Source organism: Salminus brasiliensis, chromosome 15 (assembly GCF_030463535.1).
Source record: "Salminus brasiliensis chromosome 15, fSalBra1.hap2, whole genome shotgun sequence".
Lineage (NCBI taxonomy): Eukaryota > Metazoa > Chordata > Actinopteri > Characiformes > Bryconidae > Salminus > Salminus brasiliensis.
In genome coordinates this window covers 28,304,240-28,324,786 of record NC_132892.1, presented here as the reverse complement: position 1 = coordinate 28,324,786, position 20,547 = coordinate 28,304,240, and the positions used below count along the sequence as shown (strand labels likewise).

Sequence of the window (20,547 nt, the reverse complement as noted above, 5' to 3'; positions counted from 1 at the left end):
GGAGAGAAATTGGAACAGCGGTAGAACGTTCCTTCTGGAGCACAGCGACGACTCATTTGGTGACCCAGAAAGTCACAAAAGGAACCTAGAAGAACATCGAGAGAACAGCAGGCATCACTCACCTTAGCGCTCATGATTTCACCATTACTACGAGACTTGGCAGAAAATGGTATCCAAGGGGGATCTGCAAGCTGGAAAGCGCTGTTAACCACGAGAAACCTCAAGACCTCTGAATAATGTTCTGTGCATCAAAAGTGGAACATCTTACCAACAATAAAAACATCATACCAACAGTCAAACATGGTGACGGTAGTGTTAAGCTCTTACATGGAGAAAAGACTAGTTTCTAAACACCCATTTGAAAGTATGGTCAAAAGTATTGGGACAAAATCAAGGGTATTAAGGGAGTCTATCCTGCTTTTTGTGAGGATTTGATTGCATTCAGCAAAAAGAGCGTTAGTGAGGTCAGGAATGTTGGATGATCACCACCCCACTTCACCATCCCCAACTCCATAGCTCATCCACACAAAACTATTGAATGGAGCACCATCCATCGTTCCAGAGAACACAGTTCTTCCACTGCTCCACAGCTCAATGCTGGGGGGGCTTTATACTCCTCTAGCCCACACCTGACATGAGGCATGTTGCCAATAGGTTCATGTTTATCTGCTCCAGAGAGTCCTATTCTATTAGCAGTGCTTCTCTACATGGAATAGACTTGTCAAGCTGAATGTGTGCATTTGCACATCTGAATGCGTTCATTAGAAGGGGTGTCCACAGACATTTGGACATGCAGTGTACTTTGTTCTAAATTATAATAGATCCTAATATGAAGGACCTTCAGTACGGTGTATTTGCCCCTATTTCCGAATATTCTGAATATTTTGGATGGTTGCTAAGAGTCAGCATTTTCCACCGCTGTCCTTTTTCGCGTTGCTTTCTCATGGCAGGATCGACAGGTACGTGTAGTGCAAGCCCACAGGCCTTTATTTTATTGAAGGCTTCATGCATTTTTCACAAAGCCCCTGCGTTCACGTTCTGCTGTGCTGGTCGACTAGTTTATGATTCATGAGGATGAGAACGCTCTGCTAAGTCTGCAGGTTCCTCCAGACTCCCCGAAGATCCAAAAACACACCGCTAACACTTTGGTTTCAGCACTTACGACACGAAACAGCAAGGAACATGAGGGTATCGGAGCAGCGGGACGTTCTCCTGAGGAGTTTGAGATGGATGGAATGTGAGGAGGGGGAAAAACAGAGAAACAGAGAGAAAGCTAATATTATTCCTCGGCTCGAGGCTTGGAGCCGTTTGTGTTTTTTGAGGGTTTGGTGCAGCTTCTTTAGTGGATGTGGTTTTCGTGTGAACTTCCTTTGGCCTCTCTTTCTCTCTGTAGATGTTGCCTTCCTGATTATCCCCATTACTATGTTCTCAGTCTCATCTTTCAATAACAATGTCAGTGGGGAATCTTGTCTTCCAGGAGTCAACAATGTGTGTAATGTCCTGTGTTGGTGAAGGAAGCTGCACCAGTTGCTCACACAGGTATTCAGGTGGCCACACAGCTTGTAGAATCCCCATAGAAAAGCATTGCCAAGCATCAGCTTGAAGGGTATGAAGCCCCTAGCTATAGAGTTCCATCCAGTACCTTTGAGGTGAGCTGGAGTTCCAGACCTAATCATCCAACATCACCACTAGAACTTATAACTAGTCATCTTGTGGCTGATTGCAGTCAAACCCTCACAGCATGTTCCAACATCTAATGTAAAGCCTTCTCAGACGAGTCGAGGCATGTTGCTGCATCATTTCTAATTTTATAACATCTGCTCTTCTCCCCTCTCTCCATCTTGTCTCACCTACTGTCCATCTCTCCACCAGACATCATAGTGCTGATAGCGTCGGTCGCCGTAGTTTCGGCCGGAAGCCAAGGCAACATCTTTGCCACCTCAGCACTAAGAAGCCTCCGCTTCCTGCAGATCCTGCGCATGGTGCGCATGGACCGCCGCGGAGGCACCTGGAAGCTGCTGGGATCCGTAGTGTACGCACACAGCAAGGTAAGCTGGGATATGTGGTTCTATATGTGGGATAGTGGGATTTGGTCCACTTTTACCCAAAGCCTAGCCTTTGTAAAATCACAAGAACATATAGGCCTCTTTTCCACTGCAGGGCCAAACGGTTCTGAGCATGGGGGGCAACTGGTTTGGTGGCGTTTCCACTTGGACACGGTTCAGCACAGAAGGCTTACAGTGCATGAAAGTGTAAAAGATGGAAATATAAAAAGTAGTCTAGTGTTTAATGAGCTGCCACTATGATCCGAGGATCGCTGGTCCGAAATCCGGGTTATGCTGCTTGCCATCGGCAGCCGGTGTCGAATAGAGCACAACTGGCCTTGATGGCACTTACTCTCCACATCACTCCTAGTGTGATGCTGGTCAGCACTGGCATATGTTAGCTGTTGTGTCTGAGCTGGGGTTCTGGCTACCTAGCCATGCTACATCAGCAGGAGTTTAAAAAGAGAAGGTTGGCCGGCTTCACATGTGTCAGAAGACTGTTGGTGGCATTTCTAGTGATATTAAAAAACGAATCCTGTTTAAAAGTCTTTAACTTCATACCTTATGGAAATCAGGTCATCTTTACTCACCTAACTATTCACAGTAATTTTATTTTTGACCAGAGGTGCCCAGAGGTACCAATGTCAGTGGTCAGTCAGGTCAGTCATTGAGCTGTTGTGGATGCAGTTCATTTCACCTCACATTTCGAAGGCTTTTCTTTTGTCCTCAGGCATGTGCGATGCCATTCTAGGACAATGCACTAATCTCTGTTATTAGCTGGGTTGGATTGCTTACGTCCACACTGTTTTCAGATTAAGGTGTAATCTTCACTGGTCGTATCAGCCAGTCTGGCTTTTCAGATGAATTAGGGGACTTGTCCTTTGGTGGCATAGTGCCCAGCAGAGTGCAGACGCACAGTAACATTTTGTGTTTATTTTGTTTCTTTTCATTTATTTGACAGGTTTAATATGGCTCATCATTGTCACACCAGATATGCACCAGGTACAGCAGATATAGAGCTTCTAGTCAGAGCTAATTTGAAGCCCCTGTTCCTGGTTTGGCTTTTAAAACAAGGCTAAAATAGACAAAATATATAAAATGGATCCTTTCAGCTAGTGTAGAAAAACCCTTCTGATGAAAAAAACCTAGCCAAAAATAGCCAATTTTGTTTCTCGGGTGGGGTGGTGATCACTAACGCTGCTCTTGCTGCTGAATACAATCAAATCCTTACAGCAATGCTCTTCCAAAATCTAGTACAAGGCTATCCTCCCTGCACAGTAGAGATGGATGAAGAAAAGCAGGATCAGTTCTTTTTAATGCCCTTGATTTTGGGAAGAAACAATGAATGGGCAGGTGTCCCAATACTTTTGTCCATATATTGTATTTGTGAAGAACCTTTTAACCCCTTTTTTGCTCTGTGACTTTTATCAAACCTAAGGATTGCTAATGTGTAGCCACATGCAGAGCAGTGCACACTGGCTGAGTTGTTCCTAAGGTATAACATAATGGGGTGGGGGGGGCAGGACCACCATTGGTTTCATGGAGTTTAAGAGGTTAAAGGTTTAATGAATTCAATGTAAAGGTTCTTTACCAATGTAACATCTTCTATGACATCACTCAGATAATTCTTAGTTGCACCCTTATTTCTAAGAGTGTAGAGGAAGGTTTAGGTCAAGAAAACTAAAATTTTGTCTTTGAAATGTTTTGACATGATGAATCGTGCTCAGTGCTATGCTCTGATTTCAGGTTGACTCAAATCTCTGATCTTGTGTTGTGTAGGAGCTGGTGACTGCTTGGTACATTGGCTTTCTGGTGCTCATCTTCTCCTCCTTCCTGGTCTACCTTGTGGAGAAGGAGTTCAATAAAGAGTTTTCCACCTACGCTGATGCACTCTGGTGGGGCACGGTGAGTTTCCATCATTCTCCCCATCCACAGTCTTTATTTAGAGTAGTACAGGTCATATACTGCATAGAAGTGAGAACTGACAGACTGGTCAGTATCATAAGGAAACCCCATAAACTAATTTTTAACACATCACCTTTTTAACACACCTTTATACAAGACAGAGTGACAGACAAGTAACTGGAGATGAGACAGTCTAAAAATTATATATATATATATATATATATATATATATATATATATATATATATATATAAATATGTCATAACTATAACCCAAAACTAGTTTCAAGTTTAAGTTTCAGGTTTATTTGTCATTTGCACAACATGTCAGGACATTTATGCATTGAAATGCTTGTGGTGAGGCTCAGGTTGATGCTCTACAGGAGGACAAAACTATATACATACTAAACATATTAAAATAAAGTTATATAAAAATTATACACAAAATACAGAATATACAAAGACAGATGGGATCTGTAGAAACTAGTTATTTTAGGCAGAATTATTTATTTATTTATTTTAATATATATATATATGTATATATATTTATAGTTTTTCATCTTAACGATTGAATATTATATATTATATAGCTATATATATATATATTTATAATATATAATTATGTCATAAATAGGACCCAAAACTAGTTATTTTAGGCAGAATTATATATATATATATATATATATATGTGATGCGATCACTACTTTTGAATGCCTGCTTGACAACCTACCCCTACACATCTGTCCCCTACACCTACACCTCTCTCCTCTGTTGTCGCACAGATTACTCTGACCACTATAGGCTATGGAGATAAGACTCCTAAGACATGGACTGGACGTATGCTGTCTGCCGGCTTCGCTCTCCTCGGCATCTCCTTCTTTGCTCTGCCTGCGGTGAGTACCACAACACCGTCTGCCTTGGGGTCAGGGGTTACTCAGTACTAGAGCTTGACTGATGTGTGACTGATCCCAATATTTGGGTGCTGAAAATAACATCGAGTTGACCTATATTTTTAAGTTTTTACTATTCAAATATGTTGCTTTACATGTGTTCATCAGGGATTTCATGCATTTCATCTTGTTTTCTTTGGCTTCCCATAAGTGTTCACTACCCTGAAACTGGTTGGGCCTCCTTTTTCTCTCAAAACAGCCCCAGTTTTTCATGGCATGGATTCCAAAAGATGTTGAAAAAGTTCCTTTGAGGTTCTGGTGATTGCTGCAGATTGTTCGGAGCCTCTTTCATGCTGCAGAGCTCTTGTTCTTCCACTTTTCAAAGACGTTTTTGGGATTGAGATGTTTTGGGATTCATGAAACCAGTTTTCTGTTTTGTGGCATGCTGCATCATGCTGGAAGTAGCCTTTAGAAGATTATCAGGTAAATTGTGGTCATGAAGAGATGTGGTCACATGATCAGCAACAGCACTGAAATGGTCTGTGAGATTCAATGATTCAATGATTGATTGGCGTTAACAGGCCTAAAGTGTGCCAAGAACACATTCCCCCACACCATTCCACCACCTCCACCAGCCTGGACTGTCGACACAAGGCAGGATGGGTCCATGGATTCATGCTGTTGGAGCCAAACTTTAGCCTTACCATCCTTGGAACATCAGACCAGTCTACTTCTTTAGTCTTCTCCTGTCCAGTTCTGGTGAGCCTGTACTGAGCCACTGCGGCCTCAGCTTTCTGTTCTTGGCTGAAAGAAGTGGAGCCTGTTGACCCATCTGTTGTTGAAGCCCATCCATCTCGAGGTTGGAGGTGGTGTTGTGCATTCTGAGATGATTTTCTGCTCTCCAATTGTACAGTACAATTGTACAAAGGGGTTATTTGAGTTACTGTAGCCTTTCTGTGAGCTCCAGCCAGTCTGACCATTCTCTGCAGAAATGCTCAAACTAGCCTGGCAGTCTCTAAGTATCTGATTCTCATCTGCCTATTCGGAAACCTTGACCTCCCTACTGACCTACAGAAGCTGATCTCCGCTCCCTCTTGTCTTTGCAGGGTATTTTGGGTTCAGGCTTTGCTCTGAAGGTTCAGGAGCAGCACAGGCAGAAGCACTTTGAGAAGAGGAGGAATCCTGCAGCCTGCCTTATACAGGTAATATTACCTGCCCTACAGGAGGCCATGACCCCTTAATAATGTAAATACAGAGAAATGTAAGCAGTGTATAAGTGGAGACAGTGACATCATGCCAAATGATATGACTTTTTTCATTTCAATTTTATTGGATTATATACATAAAATATTATTTACATAGTTATAGTAGCTCTAGCTTAATAGGAGATGATATTATACCAGGGTTCATACCAGGGTATATGCTCTCATGCAAATGTTTGTCCTCCTCTGTTCAAATGACATTTTATGATTTTCCAAGTGAGAATAAGTAAACAAATCCTTTACAGACAACATACAGCACATATTTAATGTGCCATTACTTTTGCACACACTACATTTCATGTATTTTTTTGCAATATGTTAAATTCGGTAAATAAACAGTAACTGTCCAGAAGTGTGTTTCTGTAGAGGATGAGAATTTATTAACACTTCACGAAAATCAACAACACTTCATTTGACCGGGGTGCATATACTTCTGCATAAAATTGTTGAGCGTATAAGACGTGTGTGTGTTTGGAGCATGTGGAGAGTGTAAATGTGTGTCAGGAACATGTCTGTGTATGTATGAAGGTTGTTGTGCACTGAAAAAGGTGATGTGCTTAGTTTACTGGATTCAGATGTCAACACAGTAATGGCCAGAGGTACATACGTAATAACATTCTCTAGTACTGTAAAGTAAAATGTAAAAAGTAAAGATTATGTAGTTGTTGTCAGGCCCTCATTATCGCACCCTCCCCTGGGGCGATCCTGTGTCGCCGCCCACAGGCCCAAATAAGGACTTCCGGCTCATTTGTGTTCATTGCGTGTTCATGTGTTGCACCTGGGACTGGGAGCATTTAAGGAGCCTCCCTACAGCTAGTCACTGCCGTTTGTGGAGTGATCCTGTTAGCTGGTATCTTGTCTTGTTCAAATTGTGAAAGTGAAAGTCAGCCACATTAGCTTGGTTCTTGGTGTGTATGATTATAAAATGCCTGTACGTTAAACCCTGAATTAAAATGTGTGGTTGGTTTCACACATGGCTGACTGCTGACGCCAATTCAACATGTTCAGTCAGCCAAACGAACGACGGTGAGGGACGCAATGCACAGACGATGGGCAACAGTGAGCCACTAACACCCACCCTTTGCCTAACGCCATTCCAATGGCCAACAGTTGGCTAGTCAGTCAGGGGCTTTAGACACGCAATTAAGAAATGGGATACTAAAGCACATCATTTATTATATATATATATATATATATATATATATATATATATATATATATATATATATATATATATATACACATTAATATATTTAATATTAATATATTATCATTAATTAAATAAACACTTCATTACTTAGTAAAACACTAAAATTAGCATCAACAAAGTCTTCATTAAAACATCTCTCCTCATGGAGTCTAGTATGATAGTGATCATCCAGCACCTGGTTTGGTAAATCAGTGCTTAATGATGGTAAATCAGGTGAGCTGCTGATGGAATTGAACACACCCACTCTGGACACATTTAAATCAAGTAAATTCAATACATTACATCTTTTTGCAGTGTTTGTGTGTGTGTATAAGTGTGTGTGTGTATAAGTGTGTGTGTGTGTGTGTGTGTGTATGTATGATATTCACCCAAGTCTCCACGCTCCCAATGCTCTTATATCAGGCAGCGTGGCGTTATTACTCCACCGACAGTAGCCGCCCTGACCTCGAGGCCACCTGGCAGCTCTATGAAAAGGTTCTACCTGTGTCAAGGCATGTATAGAGGCCTGCTGAGATGTACGGACATCTAACCATGTTTTCCACTAATCTGCATTTGTTTTGTTTCTTTTTGTTTATGTTTTTTATTTGTTTGTTTATTTTCCCCTACCTTACCCATTACTTTGACCTCGTCCTTATTCTGTTTTACTCCCGCCCCCCTTTCGTCCCTCTTTCCGTCTCTTGTCCCTGTGTGTGTGTGTTTTTTTGGCATGCAGTGTGTTTGGCGTAGCTATGCGGCTGATGAAAACTCGGTTTCCATTGCTACCTGGAAGCCTCATTTGAAGGCGTTGCATACCTGCAGTCCAACAAAGTAGGTATAAATTCTCTGGCAGCTGCTCTACTACTATTACTACTACTGCTACTTCTAGCTGCTCCACTCTGTGTTGTTCCTATTCAGATTTCGTATACAGCTTTCCCCTATTCCAGTCCCCCGACGCATTTTAACTCTTTTACAGATGACAAATAGACACTTCTTTTTGCCTCGACATTGCCTAAAGGGCCCATATTATACCTTTGTCTCATATTTTAGCTTGTCCCCTGGAGTCCACTTATGCTATTTGCGTTGGTTTATGAACCAAAGCGAGCCATAATATTTGTTATACATGCCCATTTTATCCTCATAGATTTAAACAAATTATTGTAATAATGTAGAAATTGAATTGTTTTTAAATGTTAATTTGTTTTAATCCCTTTTCCTTTTTTGTGACTGTGCCTTTAAGACATATTATATATGTAAATGCCCTCTGTTCTGATTGGCTTTTTCTATATTTTGCCTAAAAACACTCCATATAAATTCAGCATAAATAGGTAGATTGAAGCTCGAGATGGATGTATGTATATAAATGCATAGGTAATGAAATCACAGAAACAGTGGGTTTAAAATGGGCTGTTTTAGATGAGTAGCTACCAGGTATGACTTGTATGAGTGTAACTGATATGGAGCCTGTTCACGTTAGGGCACTATTGACAATGTCGGCCATCTTTGACAGAGTGTCTGAATTGTAAAGTGGAATTTAAGTGTGATTATAAGCACACTACAATCTCCCACAATGCACTGGTCATTTTTAGTGCATAGTGTAGCTCACTACATGAGTTGAATGTGGACAAGCAACAGACGTTTGTTAACATTAGGTTTAGGTTGCTCAGCAACATGACAGTCATATTTATCAGTTCATTCAGAATTCAGCTGTAAACACAGCGCAGACACTCATGTGTTTGTTTATGCGGCTACTTCTAGCTGCTCCACTCTGTGTTGTTCCTATTCAGATTTCGTATACAGCTTTCCCCTATTCCAGTCCCCCGACGCATTTTAACTCTTTTACAGATGACAAATAGACACTTCTTTTTGCCTCGACATTGCCTAAAGGGCCCATATTATACCTTTGTCTCATATTTTAGCTTGTCCCCTGGAGTCCACTTATGCTATTTGCGTTGGTTTATGAACCAAAGCGAGCCATAATATTTGTTATACATGCCCATTTTATCCTCATAGATTTAAACAAATTATTGTAATAATGTAGAAATTGAATTGTTTTTAAATGTTAATTTGTTTTAATCCCTTTTCCTTTTTTGTGACTGTGCCTTTAAGACATATTATATATGTAAATGCCCTCTGTTCTGATTGGCTTTTTCTATATTTTGCCTAAAAACACTCCATATAAATTCAGCATAAATAGGTAGATTGAAGCTCGAGATGGATGTATGTATATAAATGCATAGGTAATGAAATCACAGAAACAGTGGGTTTAAAATGGGCTGTTTTAGATGAGTAGCTACCAGGTATGACTTGTATGAGTGTAACTGATATGGAGCCTGTTCACGTTAGGGCACTATTGACAATGTCGGCCATCTTTGACAGAGTGTCTGAATTGTAAAGTGGAATTTAAGTGTGATTATAAGCACACTACAATCTCCCACAATGCACTGGTCATTTTTAGTGCATAGTGTAGCTCACTACATGAGTTGAATGTGGACAAGCAACAGACGTTTGTTAACATTAGGTTTAGGTTGCTCAGCAACATGACAGTCATATTTATCAGTTCATTCAGAATTCAGCTGTAAACACAGCGCAGACACTCATGTGTTTGTTTATGCGGCCGGTGCTGATGCATGTTGATGATGAGGAAGTGTCCGAATACATTTGTATTTTAACCAAGGGAGTAGGCATTTCATTTTGACCACAGCCTTTAAGTGTAACTGAGTAAACCTTTGCCAACTTTTAATTACCTGATCCAATTGTATTATTATTATGTTGAAAAATGCAGCTATTTATGATTGAGGCTCTTTAAATGAATATTCCAGAGCTGTAGTTTCCCTTAGAAAATCTCCTTACCTCAATGGACAGACGTCACTGTCCAGGGAACTAATTATCCATGTACATTCAGCCACTTGCGCTCTTTAATCTACACTTCCACACTCAGCTGTACAGATGTTCAGTAAAGATGTTTCTGTAAATGTTTATATCATCTGTACCTTTCTGTATGTAATAGAATAGAATATTAGAAGTCTACTCAGGTTACATATGGATATGTAATATTCATACCTGTACAAGCACAGAATTACAATTATTATTTAGTGTACTTTTCTCCCTTGGGTTCACATGTCATGCTTGTGCCACACAAGTAAAATCTCCAAGTAAAATTAAGAAATACAGAGATTCTGATTCTGATGATCTATAAAAGCCAGAAATCCTTTGCTTTAGCCTGATTTAAAGATAACTGAAGGGTTAATCTGTGTATGGGGACCCCCATTCTTTTGCTCTCCCTGCATTTCTCTTTGTCTTTATGTCTTTATCTGCCAGTCACTCTCCAGCTCTCTCTATCTCTCCATTTCACACTCTCACACCTGCTGCTCTTTATTTTTAGACCTTAGCTTTGATTTCTTCCTTTCTATAGTAGTAAAAGACAAATTCTCTCTTTTTATACTTGCCTGATAGAAATCTGGTCATTTCAAAGCTGTGCCAAGGTCCAGTATTGTCCCGGCTCTGATTTCCGATAATAGCCCACTGTCAGCTGTCCTGGAGAATTCCCTCGCTATAGAGAGAGTTAAAAAAAACATATATGGCAGGTGTCATACAAAAAACCTGTATCTCTGTAATGACAACAGGAGAAGCAAGAAAAGTAACTTTTGAGTTCTTTTTTAATACCCTTGATTTTTGAAAAAAAAAAAAAACGAATGAGCAGGTGTCCCAATACTTTTGTCCACATGGTGTATGTCCCATTGTTAGGCCTGTATTATGTCTTTGCTTGCAGTCCAGTACGTTATGCATCTTATTGGCTAATGTGCATGTCTTGCTAACAGATGGTTGCCTTGTCTTGATCCGTCATGTTCGTGTTTAATGTATTCAGCATCTAATACTCGTGTCCTTTTCTCTTCATGCCTCTCCTAAAGGAAGGACCAAGCTGAGACGTCCACAAGGTTAGTAGCTACGTTTATTTCTATTCATTTGAATAGCGGGTAAATCAGTTGCCCTCTGTGTGGCAGACTGGGGTTCGATTCCCCAAGGAGACTGTACCTGAGCGACAAGCGACCAGGTTGACATTAAGACTTTTGTTTGAGATCAGGTTGAGATTTTCTCACCTTTATGCAAATGACTTGTGATGCTTTGAAGTTCTCCAGCGATTGGCTCCAACAAATGCTTCAGGACCAATCAGGGGCGTTTCAAGACTATTTGTAATTTGCTTGCTTAGTAATATTACTAATTATTATTATTGCTATTATCAATCATAATAAGTCAATTAAAAAGTTTGTAATTATATTACTAGTTATTATTGTTATTATTATGTTAGTAATATTACATGTCACAGACCATACCTAATGGCAGGCGTGTTGGCTAGAAGGGAATAAAGCCCCCCAGCTTTGAGCTGTGGAGCAGTAGAACGGTGTTCTCTGGAATTATTATTATGTTAATATGTTATTATTATTTTGTATTATATTATGTATTAGTAATATATTAGTATTTTAGTATTATTATTTTATATAAGTAATAGTACTGTCACACATGCATGAGATATTTCATTTGCGGCATTAAACTACATGTGAAACCGTAGTTCTGTCTTTGCATCATCGGTTCATGTTAGCTAGATAACCAACCCTTTGCTTCAGTGGTCTAATATGTATGTTTGGTCAGTTATAATGTTATAAGTGGCTATAACCCAAAAGAAATACAGCTATGAGCTATTATAACCTTGTCTCATGCATTTTTTAAATATCCAAACTATGTATACAGACTCATACTGGCTGAGAGCTTTGGGAAAGACTGTAGTGGGAAATGTAGTGCCAGTAGTGAATTTCCACTCCAGGATAAAACTGGTGTGATTGTATGGGGGCACAGCAACATTTTACTGGGGAACGTGTCCAGGTAAACTGTGTCTGAAGATGTCCCTAAAAACCAATCAGAGACACAAGGGGTCCGAGGTCCCCAGCTTCTGCTTCTGTGAACCTGTTGCTCCTACCTGCATTTTTTTCCTGTTCAGTGTGAAAACATGGAAGAGAGGCTCATAACTAATCTAATTTCTTGGACCAACACGACAACGCAAGTGACCCCGAACACACCCACAGGGTAACACTTGTTGTTCTGGAAAGGAGCATCTGCCAGATGCTGTAAATGTAAATGTAAAAAATGTGCTCTGCCTATTCTGTGGTAAAACGCAATGCACCACGTCACCACTAGGTGGTGGGATAGTCTTTTATAGAGAATATATTTCTTGCATAATTTGGAATTCATATTCTGTTCTCTGGACACAGATGTGTGTGGCAGGATTAGACGGACTGCACCTGTGCGTGTGATGGAAAAATAATTGCCGGATTTTAATACGCAGCGTTTGGCGCCTCCGCCTCGCTTCTGCTGAAATACTGTCCGCTCCCATGGAGATGCTGCTTTTAGTCAGAGGGAGAAAACAAGGGATGCCGAACCTGAGAGTGACACTGGCGCACTGTTACACAACTGTTATTACGCTAATAGATGCTACTAGAAAACATCTGAAATTCATCTCCCAGAGGCAGCTGCCTGATTTCCCTTCATCATCAAGCGTGTGGTTCTTAATAGAACATGAGAGAAAGTAATAGCTTTTGGCCAATTGGAAAATAGCTAGTAGCCGAGCCAAACAAACAAAGTAATTTGGGGAAATTATCCGGGGAGGACTGTTCGCAGGCGTGAAAGGACCCGATCCACCTATTTATCTCTGTTGGCTCATTGTGTGAATGGCCTTATCAAAGATGCAGACGAGGTGTTGAGGTCGAGGGTCCTTCATCAAGGTAATGTGGCTTCTGAAGCCTTTATTGCACCTGACGAGTCGCCATTTGTTCCCGCGGTGACTCACTGTTCATCAGGGCCGTAACCGTACAGCGCTCGTGGAATTAGCATAGTTATGTGAGGTGCTGTTGAGACGAGAGAGCAGCCAATGAATCACTGAAGCGCTGGGAGCTTTCTAAATGGCCGGTGCTCACAAATTCAGTTGGCCTTCACCTTCTTCATCTGAAAAGCAGCTGAGGTGATGTGGTACCATGGTTGGAGATAACGGGCTAACTACCTTGGCATACGGGGCAGTGGTGGGTCAGTGGAGCGCTGGGTTATTGATGACGATAGGGTTTTTCAAAGCCATGTTCATCAAGCTGCCATTGCTGGGCCCTCAACCTTCTCTATTCTCTAGGCGCCACAGCCGAGGCTGCCCACCTCTCGGGGCATGTGTGCTCATTGTCTACTGTGTGTGTTTGCTCACTAGTGTGTATGTGTCTGTTCACTACATGGGTGGGTTAAAGTTGGAAGTCAAATTTCCATGGATTCCCACATTAATGGTGACCGTCTGCGTTTCTGCATGTTCCTCGTCACTCCAAGTAAAGCTTGAAGGCCATAGTTGAAAGCATTGGTTCCACAGGAAACTAGGTCTAAGGAGGTACAGACTTCAGACCTCAGATGTTCAGACTTTAGACCAGAAGCTTTACTTTGAGAAGCTTATTTCTGATCTGGCATGAACTTAAAAATCCTAGAATCCAGGAGCTGTCAACTCCACGAGTCCAAGTGAGTCTCCTAAAGGTTTGTGACTTGACATTAACCAAAGTCAGTTGGTTAATGAAGATATGTAAAGTGGAGTGAAAAGACTGGCAGCGATCCAGCCACAGTTAAAAAATCCAAGATTTTATTTTCTGGCAGAGGTTTGGACTTTGAATTTGCCTGAGATACGATATACGGACAAAAGTATTGGGACACCTACACATTACACCTACAGGACACCTTTATGACATCCTATTCTGAACCCATCTGCATTAATGTAGAGTTGCAGCTTCCCTTTGCAGCTCTAACAGCAGCAGGTCTGGAGCTCTGCAGTTATTTGGAGACTGTTGGAGACTTTTCTGCACTTTGCTCTTCAGTGCCAACAGGTTCATGTTTATCTGCTTCAGAGGGTCCCACTCTATCGAGGCATTTCTATTGGTCCATTCATTTCGTTTATGTCCGCTAGAGATATATATGTGGCCTTAGAACTTTTTTTTTGGCATGTTCATCTCCTCGGCCTATGAGGAGAACGTCAGGGCTGATTAACAGTAGACGGAAGCTTATGTGAACTGCTAAGCATGGTCTTTTGCATAATGCTAATGTTAACTGGCATCTCCAAGTAATGGAGTACTGTTTGCTTTAAAAACCTTCATATCACCCAGGAGTTCTCAAGCCGTATTCGAGGCAGGGCTGTTTCACGAGGAAGATAACAGTGTAGATAACAGGCAGTCATTACAGTTCCAACAATATTACCACATCATTGCCAGGTTCAATTTGCTGAAATGGAGGTCATTCAGCTGAAACATCCCCGTCTGAATCTCATTTTCGGGATAATTCCATTTTGACCCCGTATGAATGCAGCATATGCTCACGCTCTGAGGCAAGATGGTGTCTGATGGTCCTCCTTGAGGCATATGACAATGGAAGATGTGTGTGTGTGTGTGTGCATCTGCAGTTTGCTCGGCATGTCTGCAGAATGTGCTCAAAACTATTTTATTGACTTTTATTCAGCTGTATCTTCATAAAACAATCAGCTCATATTTTCAATACAAACATAATTATGGAATTCCAAACCTGAGTGAATTTGCCCTGATAAGGTAAGTGAGGTGAGGTGTTAGGTGAAGCGTTTCAGCAAAGTTTAAATAGAAAACACAGCAGAAATATGACTCCACATTATTCAAAGCCATGTGTAAAAAAGTAATTGCCCCCCTAAACCTAGTAACTTGTTGTGCCACCCTTGGCATGCCATCAAACGTTGGCGACGAGTCTTTGGCATTGCTGTGAAGGGATTGTGGCTCACTCTTCTTTGCTGGATTTGTTTAAATTCGCCTACATTGGAGGGTTTTTGAGCATGAAGTGCTCGTTTAAGGTCTGGGATTCGAGTCAGATTAGAAATTTTGGTAGCTCAGCCACTCTCCTGGGAAGCTTCACCATGGTTCCAAGTTTGCTGCATTTGGTGATAATTGCTCTTACTGTGGTTTGCTGGAGTCCCAGAGCCTTAACAATGTAACCCTTTCCAGACTGGTAGATTTCAATGACTTGTATTTATGTGTTTGATTTGTGTATTTTAATTTATTTAGAAGGTAGTAGGGGTGTGCGATATTGACTAAAAATGATATCTCAATATTTCAATATTATATTATACCAAAATTATATTTCTCTATATTTTTCTAATAATTAGACCATACTTTTCATCTAAATGTGTTTGTAAAAGTCTGGCATCATGCTAGCTTATATATACTTAAAACTGAAGCATTCAGGTGAAGTTAATACAAAAACAACAGTGCAAGTGTTCATTTGCACTGTTCAACAGTGCACAATTATCATTTTTCCACATGAAATTCTAATTTAAAATGTACTCTATGTTACATTGTTTTCATATTTCAGGTTATTTATTGTCATTTTCAGGTTTTAAGTTTTATCATTTTACTTTATGTATGTTTAAACATCTGAACAAATTCAAGATCTGTTTCACTTAAACTGTAAGTTACACGACTGCACTGTTTCTTATAGAAGAATACAGGGGTCACACTGTCTGGCGGGGGCACATTTTGATAATGTGGCACATGATAATGTCTCTCTGTCAGAATATGTGACTGCACACAAGTAGAAATCTCCGAAACTACCTGCTGAGCTCACTGAATTTGATGGTCACAGATTATGGTCCAACAAGTCCTTGGCTGGACTCACCAGCAGGTTCACTATCACTATGACCTGGGGGGTGGCGAGTTCAAATCCCGACCCATGCAGCTTTGCCATCAGCAGCCGGAGTCAGAGAGAGCACAGTCGGCCCTGCTTTCTCCAGGTGGCGAGATGGCGCTCTCTCCCCTCATCACTCTTAAAGGGATGTTGGCTGACACAGGCATCTGTTAGCTGGTGTGGTGGAGATGGGGACCCAGCCCTTTTCCTCCTTTTTGCGTGTCGGCTGGCTTTGTGTGTATCGGAGGAGACATGTGTTAAGAAAAAAAATCAATGGTCACAGATTACGGTCCAACAAGTCCTTGGCTGGTTTCAGCTTGTAGTGCGCAGCGGACTTCCGACGTTTTTCATAATCGTCATATTCAGCAAGAAGGTTAGTTTGTGGATGGTGAAATAAGTTCGTTGTCAAGCTGCTGTCTTCACTTGCAACCGATTTCAGTTTTGTGAGAAACCTTTCTGTTTTCAAAGCAAAACCACCTCCAAGCTCATGAGGACGAGTCAGTTCTAGCAGCTAAATCTAACTCCGCAGACTGGCAGGATGTTGGTGCTTGTGTTTTGTCTCCTAGCTCAGTTTGTTCTCTCATTTTTAACTCCAGTCATTCCTAGGCAGAGCACTAGCTTGCATTGCGGTGAATGTGGGCACATGCGCAGTAGTCAATCCTATCAGGCTACAGGGTCTCACAGGGTCTCGCAAAGTGAGTGACATACTCGATAATATCTGATATTATCGTAGACGTATAAGTTCTGTTTAAGTGATGTTTAGATTCAGCAGGTCTGGCAGTAAGCATGCCTGGGTGTGGCTGGTGAAATTGTCCCCATTTGCCAGTTGAATTTCGTTAACTGGTTGATTGAGGCTATGTCCACATGTACCCGGATTTTTTTTAGAAATGGAGATTTCCCTGAACTAAAGTATTGGGACACCTGCTAGGTCATTGTTTCTCCTGAAATCATGGAGTGTATCCTGCTTTCTACTAGATGTTGGAGCATTGCTGTGAGAAATGGTTTGCATTCAGCGACAAAAGCTTTGGAGAGGTCATTAAGTTGGATGATTATCACCCCACCTCATCCCCAACTCCGCAGCTCATCCCAAAAGTACTGGATGGAGCACCAGCCATCATTCCAGAGAACACAGTTATTCCACTGCTCCACAGCTCCATGCTGGGGGGCTTCACACCCCTATACCCCACACCTGGCATTAGGCAGCATGGAACCAATAGGTTCATGTTGATCTGCTCCAGAGGGTCCTGTTCTATTGGCAGTGCTTTTCTACAGGGACTAGACAAGCTTTGTGTGTGTGTCAGCAACGGGTGCAACTTAAAGTAGCTGAGCACATTAATAAGAAGGGGTGTCCACAAACATTTGGACATATAGTAGTGACAGATATGCTAAACTAGCCGTTCTCCAGTCAAAGTACATTCCCATCAGTCCAATCGCTCTCACTTTCTCTCTCTCTCTCTCTTGTCTCTCAGTCAAAAGCTGAGTTTCAAGGACCGGGTGAGGATGGCCAGTCCACGGGGTCAGAGCATTAAGAGCAGACAGACGTCAGTGACTGACCGCCGCTCTCCAGGTGCCGAGATCAACACTGAAGGCTCCAGTCCAGCCAAGGTCCAAAAGAGCTGGAGCTTCAACGACCGCACCCGCTTCAGACCATCCCTCCGCCTCAAGAGCCAATCCCGCTCCACCACCGACGGTGAGCCATCTCCTGATTCACTGTTGAATATTTGTGACCACACCCACTTGCTTTTCTTCGAGGTCTTGTAAAGGAATGTAGTGATTCAGCCAAGCCATTTGCAGTGCACTGGAGCTACAAGGCTAATCAGGCTTGGAGATTCAGGCTTCCACTGTTTTTAGTGGTGTAACATATTTGGGTCCATGTCCATAGATAACAGTTTTCCACCCAGTGTCAGCGACCATATACTTTGTAAACAAGTCCATGAGAGATTACCATAGCAACTGTGTGCCGATGTGGGACATGCAGTTTGCATGATGCTAACTAATGGGGTATAAAATTCCATAACCTGATAGCTACACTAGCCTCGTAGCTCCAGTGCTAAACTACAAACCTGTGTGCTTCATTTAAGAAATATTACTAAATCAGTTGCAGGTATGAAGGCACTTGATGTTTGGCATGGTTTCAGAAAACCTGCCACCTGCAAAATTGTCAAATTTGTGGAAATACTAGCCTATTTTCTGACCAATTTGGAAGGCCAATTACCCAATCCCCATTTATATGAACTCTGCCTATCACTAGCAATGCCCCCAACACTAGCAGAGCAAAGACTAGCACATTTGAAGCCAGCCACCACCTCTTTTTTCCGAACCACCGCTGATGCAGCATTGCTAGGCAGCCAGCACTCTAAGGAAAGCACAGCTCCCCAGCTACGTTGGCCAGTGATGCTGACCAACATCACATTAAAAGTGATGTGGGAAGGAAGTGCCACCAACTTACCCCTGTAAGAGCAAGGCCAGTTGTGCTCTCTCAGACTCCGGCTGCTGATGGCAAGTGAACCAGCAGCCCTCGGATCAGAGTTGCAGTGCATCTGTCTACTTACCTCTGATGTGACCAAGCACCCAAGACAGGTTTGGTGTCCAGATTTTGCTTCTTTAGTTCTTAGCTAGAGCTGTGAGGCCAACATAGCACGGCAGCTTCTGAGATGAGTGGAAAATTGCGTCAATTGGATTTTTCACCGAACCATTGCTTTAAGTGCAGGTTTTATTAAAGTCAACCCTGCATAACTGCTGCCGGTCCATCTGCCCCGGTCTACAGTCATAAGAGAGGGATTCACTCAATGACTAGTCATTGTGAAGAGATAATGCTCACTTTCAGCTCCCTGTGTGGTTAAATCTGCAAGTAGTCCACATTGTATGCTAGCAGATTTCCAGATTGCATCTTCATAAGCAGCTCTTTGGGCCATCATCACTGTGGATTACCTGCATAATAGTGTGAATGGCCTCTATATAAGTAGACAGACCATTGCTCTGGAAAACCATATGGCAGCATCTGTAATAGAACACCAGACATTCAGTAATAGATGATGCTGATGATGGTTTTTGATGCTAGCTGTGTGTACTTAGGGTCATGTGGTCCTGATTGGTTTCCAATGGTGTGCTGCTGAGGGTCTGTAGTCACACACTTCCATTCGAGGTCTGTCATCAGAGCTAATAACAACGGAAAAAGCTAACCTTCGGAAATGGTTCTCAACTAGCCGGCCTAGAGGTACCAAGTAGGTGGCTGTTGGCCTTCAAAACTACAGAGGGTTAATATACTGTAGTTGACATATGAAGATATTTAATCAAATGTAATTTTAAATATAACAAATATCATCAGTCATATTTGGGTCAAGCTTGTTGATTGTTCTGGCAAGGCAGCACAACTGGCTAGTAATTGTTCATATTTTCAGGGCAAAGATGAAACGTTTATTTTTCCAATCGCAATTATGGCCAATTATGCAATTATTCTTGGTGTTTATTATGTTGGGTGATTGTATAGACAAGCAGTACAGATGTGCATTCGCTTGTAATTCTCACAATATTGGCTAATTGTTAGGGATTGTTGCCTCAGAAGCACCAAAACTTTGCACTCTGGACACGAAACAATTTTAATATATAAACTGTACCACACGTCAGAAATGAGACGTTAGTCTTACTTTGTCAAAAAGTTCAGAGTTCACTTTATGGGACACGATTGTCTGGTCGGCAAGGTAGTTGCTGTACCGGCACCATAGAGAACCATCATTTGTCAGGTCACCAGCAGGTCCACAACAGTTGGGAGTGAATAATACTGTTAGAAGTAGCTTCTTGGGGCTCCGAGTGGCTCAGAGGTTTAATTTGCTACCACTATCCCGACCCATGCCGCTTTGCCATCAGCAGCCGGAGTCAGAGAGAGCACAGTCAGCCCTGCTCTCTCCGGGTGGTGAGATGGCGCTCTCTCCCCTCATCACTCTTAAAGGGATGTTGGCTGACACAGGCATCTGTTAGCTGGTGTGGTGGAGATGGGGACCCAGCACTTTCCTCCTCCTCGCGTGTCGGCTGGCTTTGTGTGTATCGGAGGAGACATGTGTTAAGTCCTTACCCTCCTAGTGTTGACAGCATTGCTACAAACAGCTGGGTTAATTCTTCAACTTATTCTTTGGCAACAGATGTTTGTAATAGCACTTTTGACCCACTAGGCTTTTGAAGGGGTTAATTGGCAGTCCCACATTGAAAAAACAGGGGAACAGTTCGGCAATTTTATGATTTTCAATAAGTTATTAAAAGAAAATACTGTTTATAACATACGTTTCATAACCAAATACCAAAAAATAATGTAAATAGTGCTAATAATGATTCTGAAAAATACAAATGACTAAATCAGAAGCATTTCGTGGCCCATGGTGATGAAACTGGTGTGGCCTTGCCCTTCTAAATGACCTCTTGATGTCAGCTTGTTTATTATCCCACTCCTCTCGCTGTTGTGAAGAGTCACAGTGTATTTGTGCCCTGTAGGGTCATCACTGTGTGGGTTGACACTCTCTGGTGTCTCTGGTAATAAAGTAGTTTTGTCCGACA

General features: G+C 41.8%; 1 protein-coding gene across 1 annotated transcript in view; it reads left to right on the top strand.

Moving 5' to 3' along the window:
• Nucleotides 1-20,547, top strand: part of kcnq5b (potassium voltage-gated channel, KQT-like subfamily, member 5b) — a 152,563-nt gene that overhangs the window by 119,168 nt on the left and 12,848 nt on the right. The window contains exons 4-10 of the mRNA XM_072656718.1: nt 1,873-2,048; nt 3,825-3,950; nt 4,732-4,842; nt 5,946-6,041; nt 8,024-8,118; nt 11,199-11,225; nt 17,469-17,689. Coding sequence (XP_072512819.1) covers nt 1,873-2,048; nt 3,825-3,950; nt 4,732-4,842; nt 5,946-6,041; nt 8,024-8,118; nt 11,199-11,225; nt 17,469-17,689 — 852 coding nt within the window. The remainder of the gene's footprint in view (nt 1-1,872; nt 2,049-3,824; nt 3,951-4,731; nt 4,843-5,945; nt 6,042-8,023; nt 8,119-11,198; nt 11,226-17,468; nt 17,690-20,547) is intronic.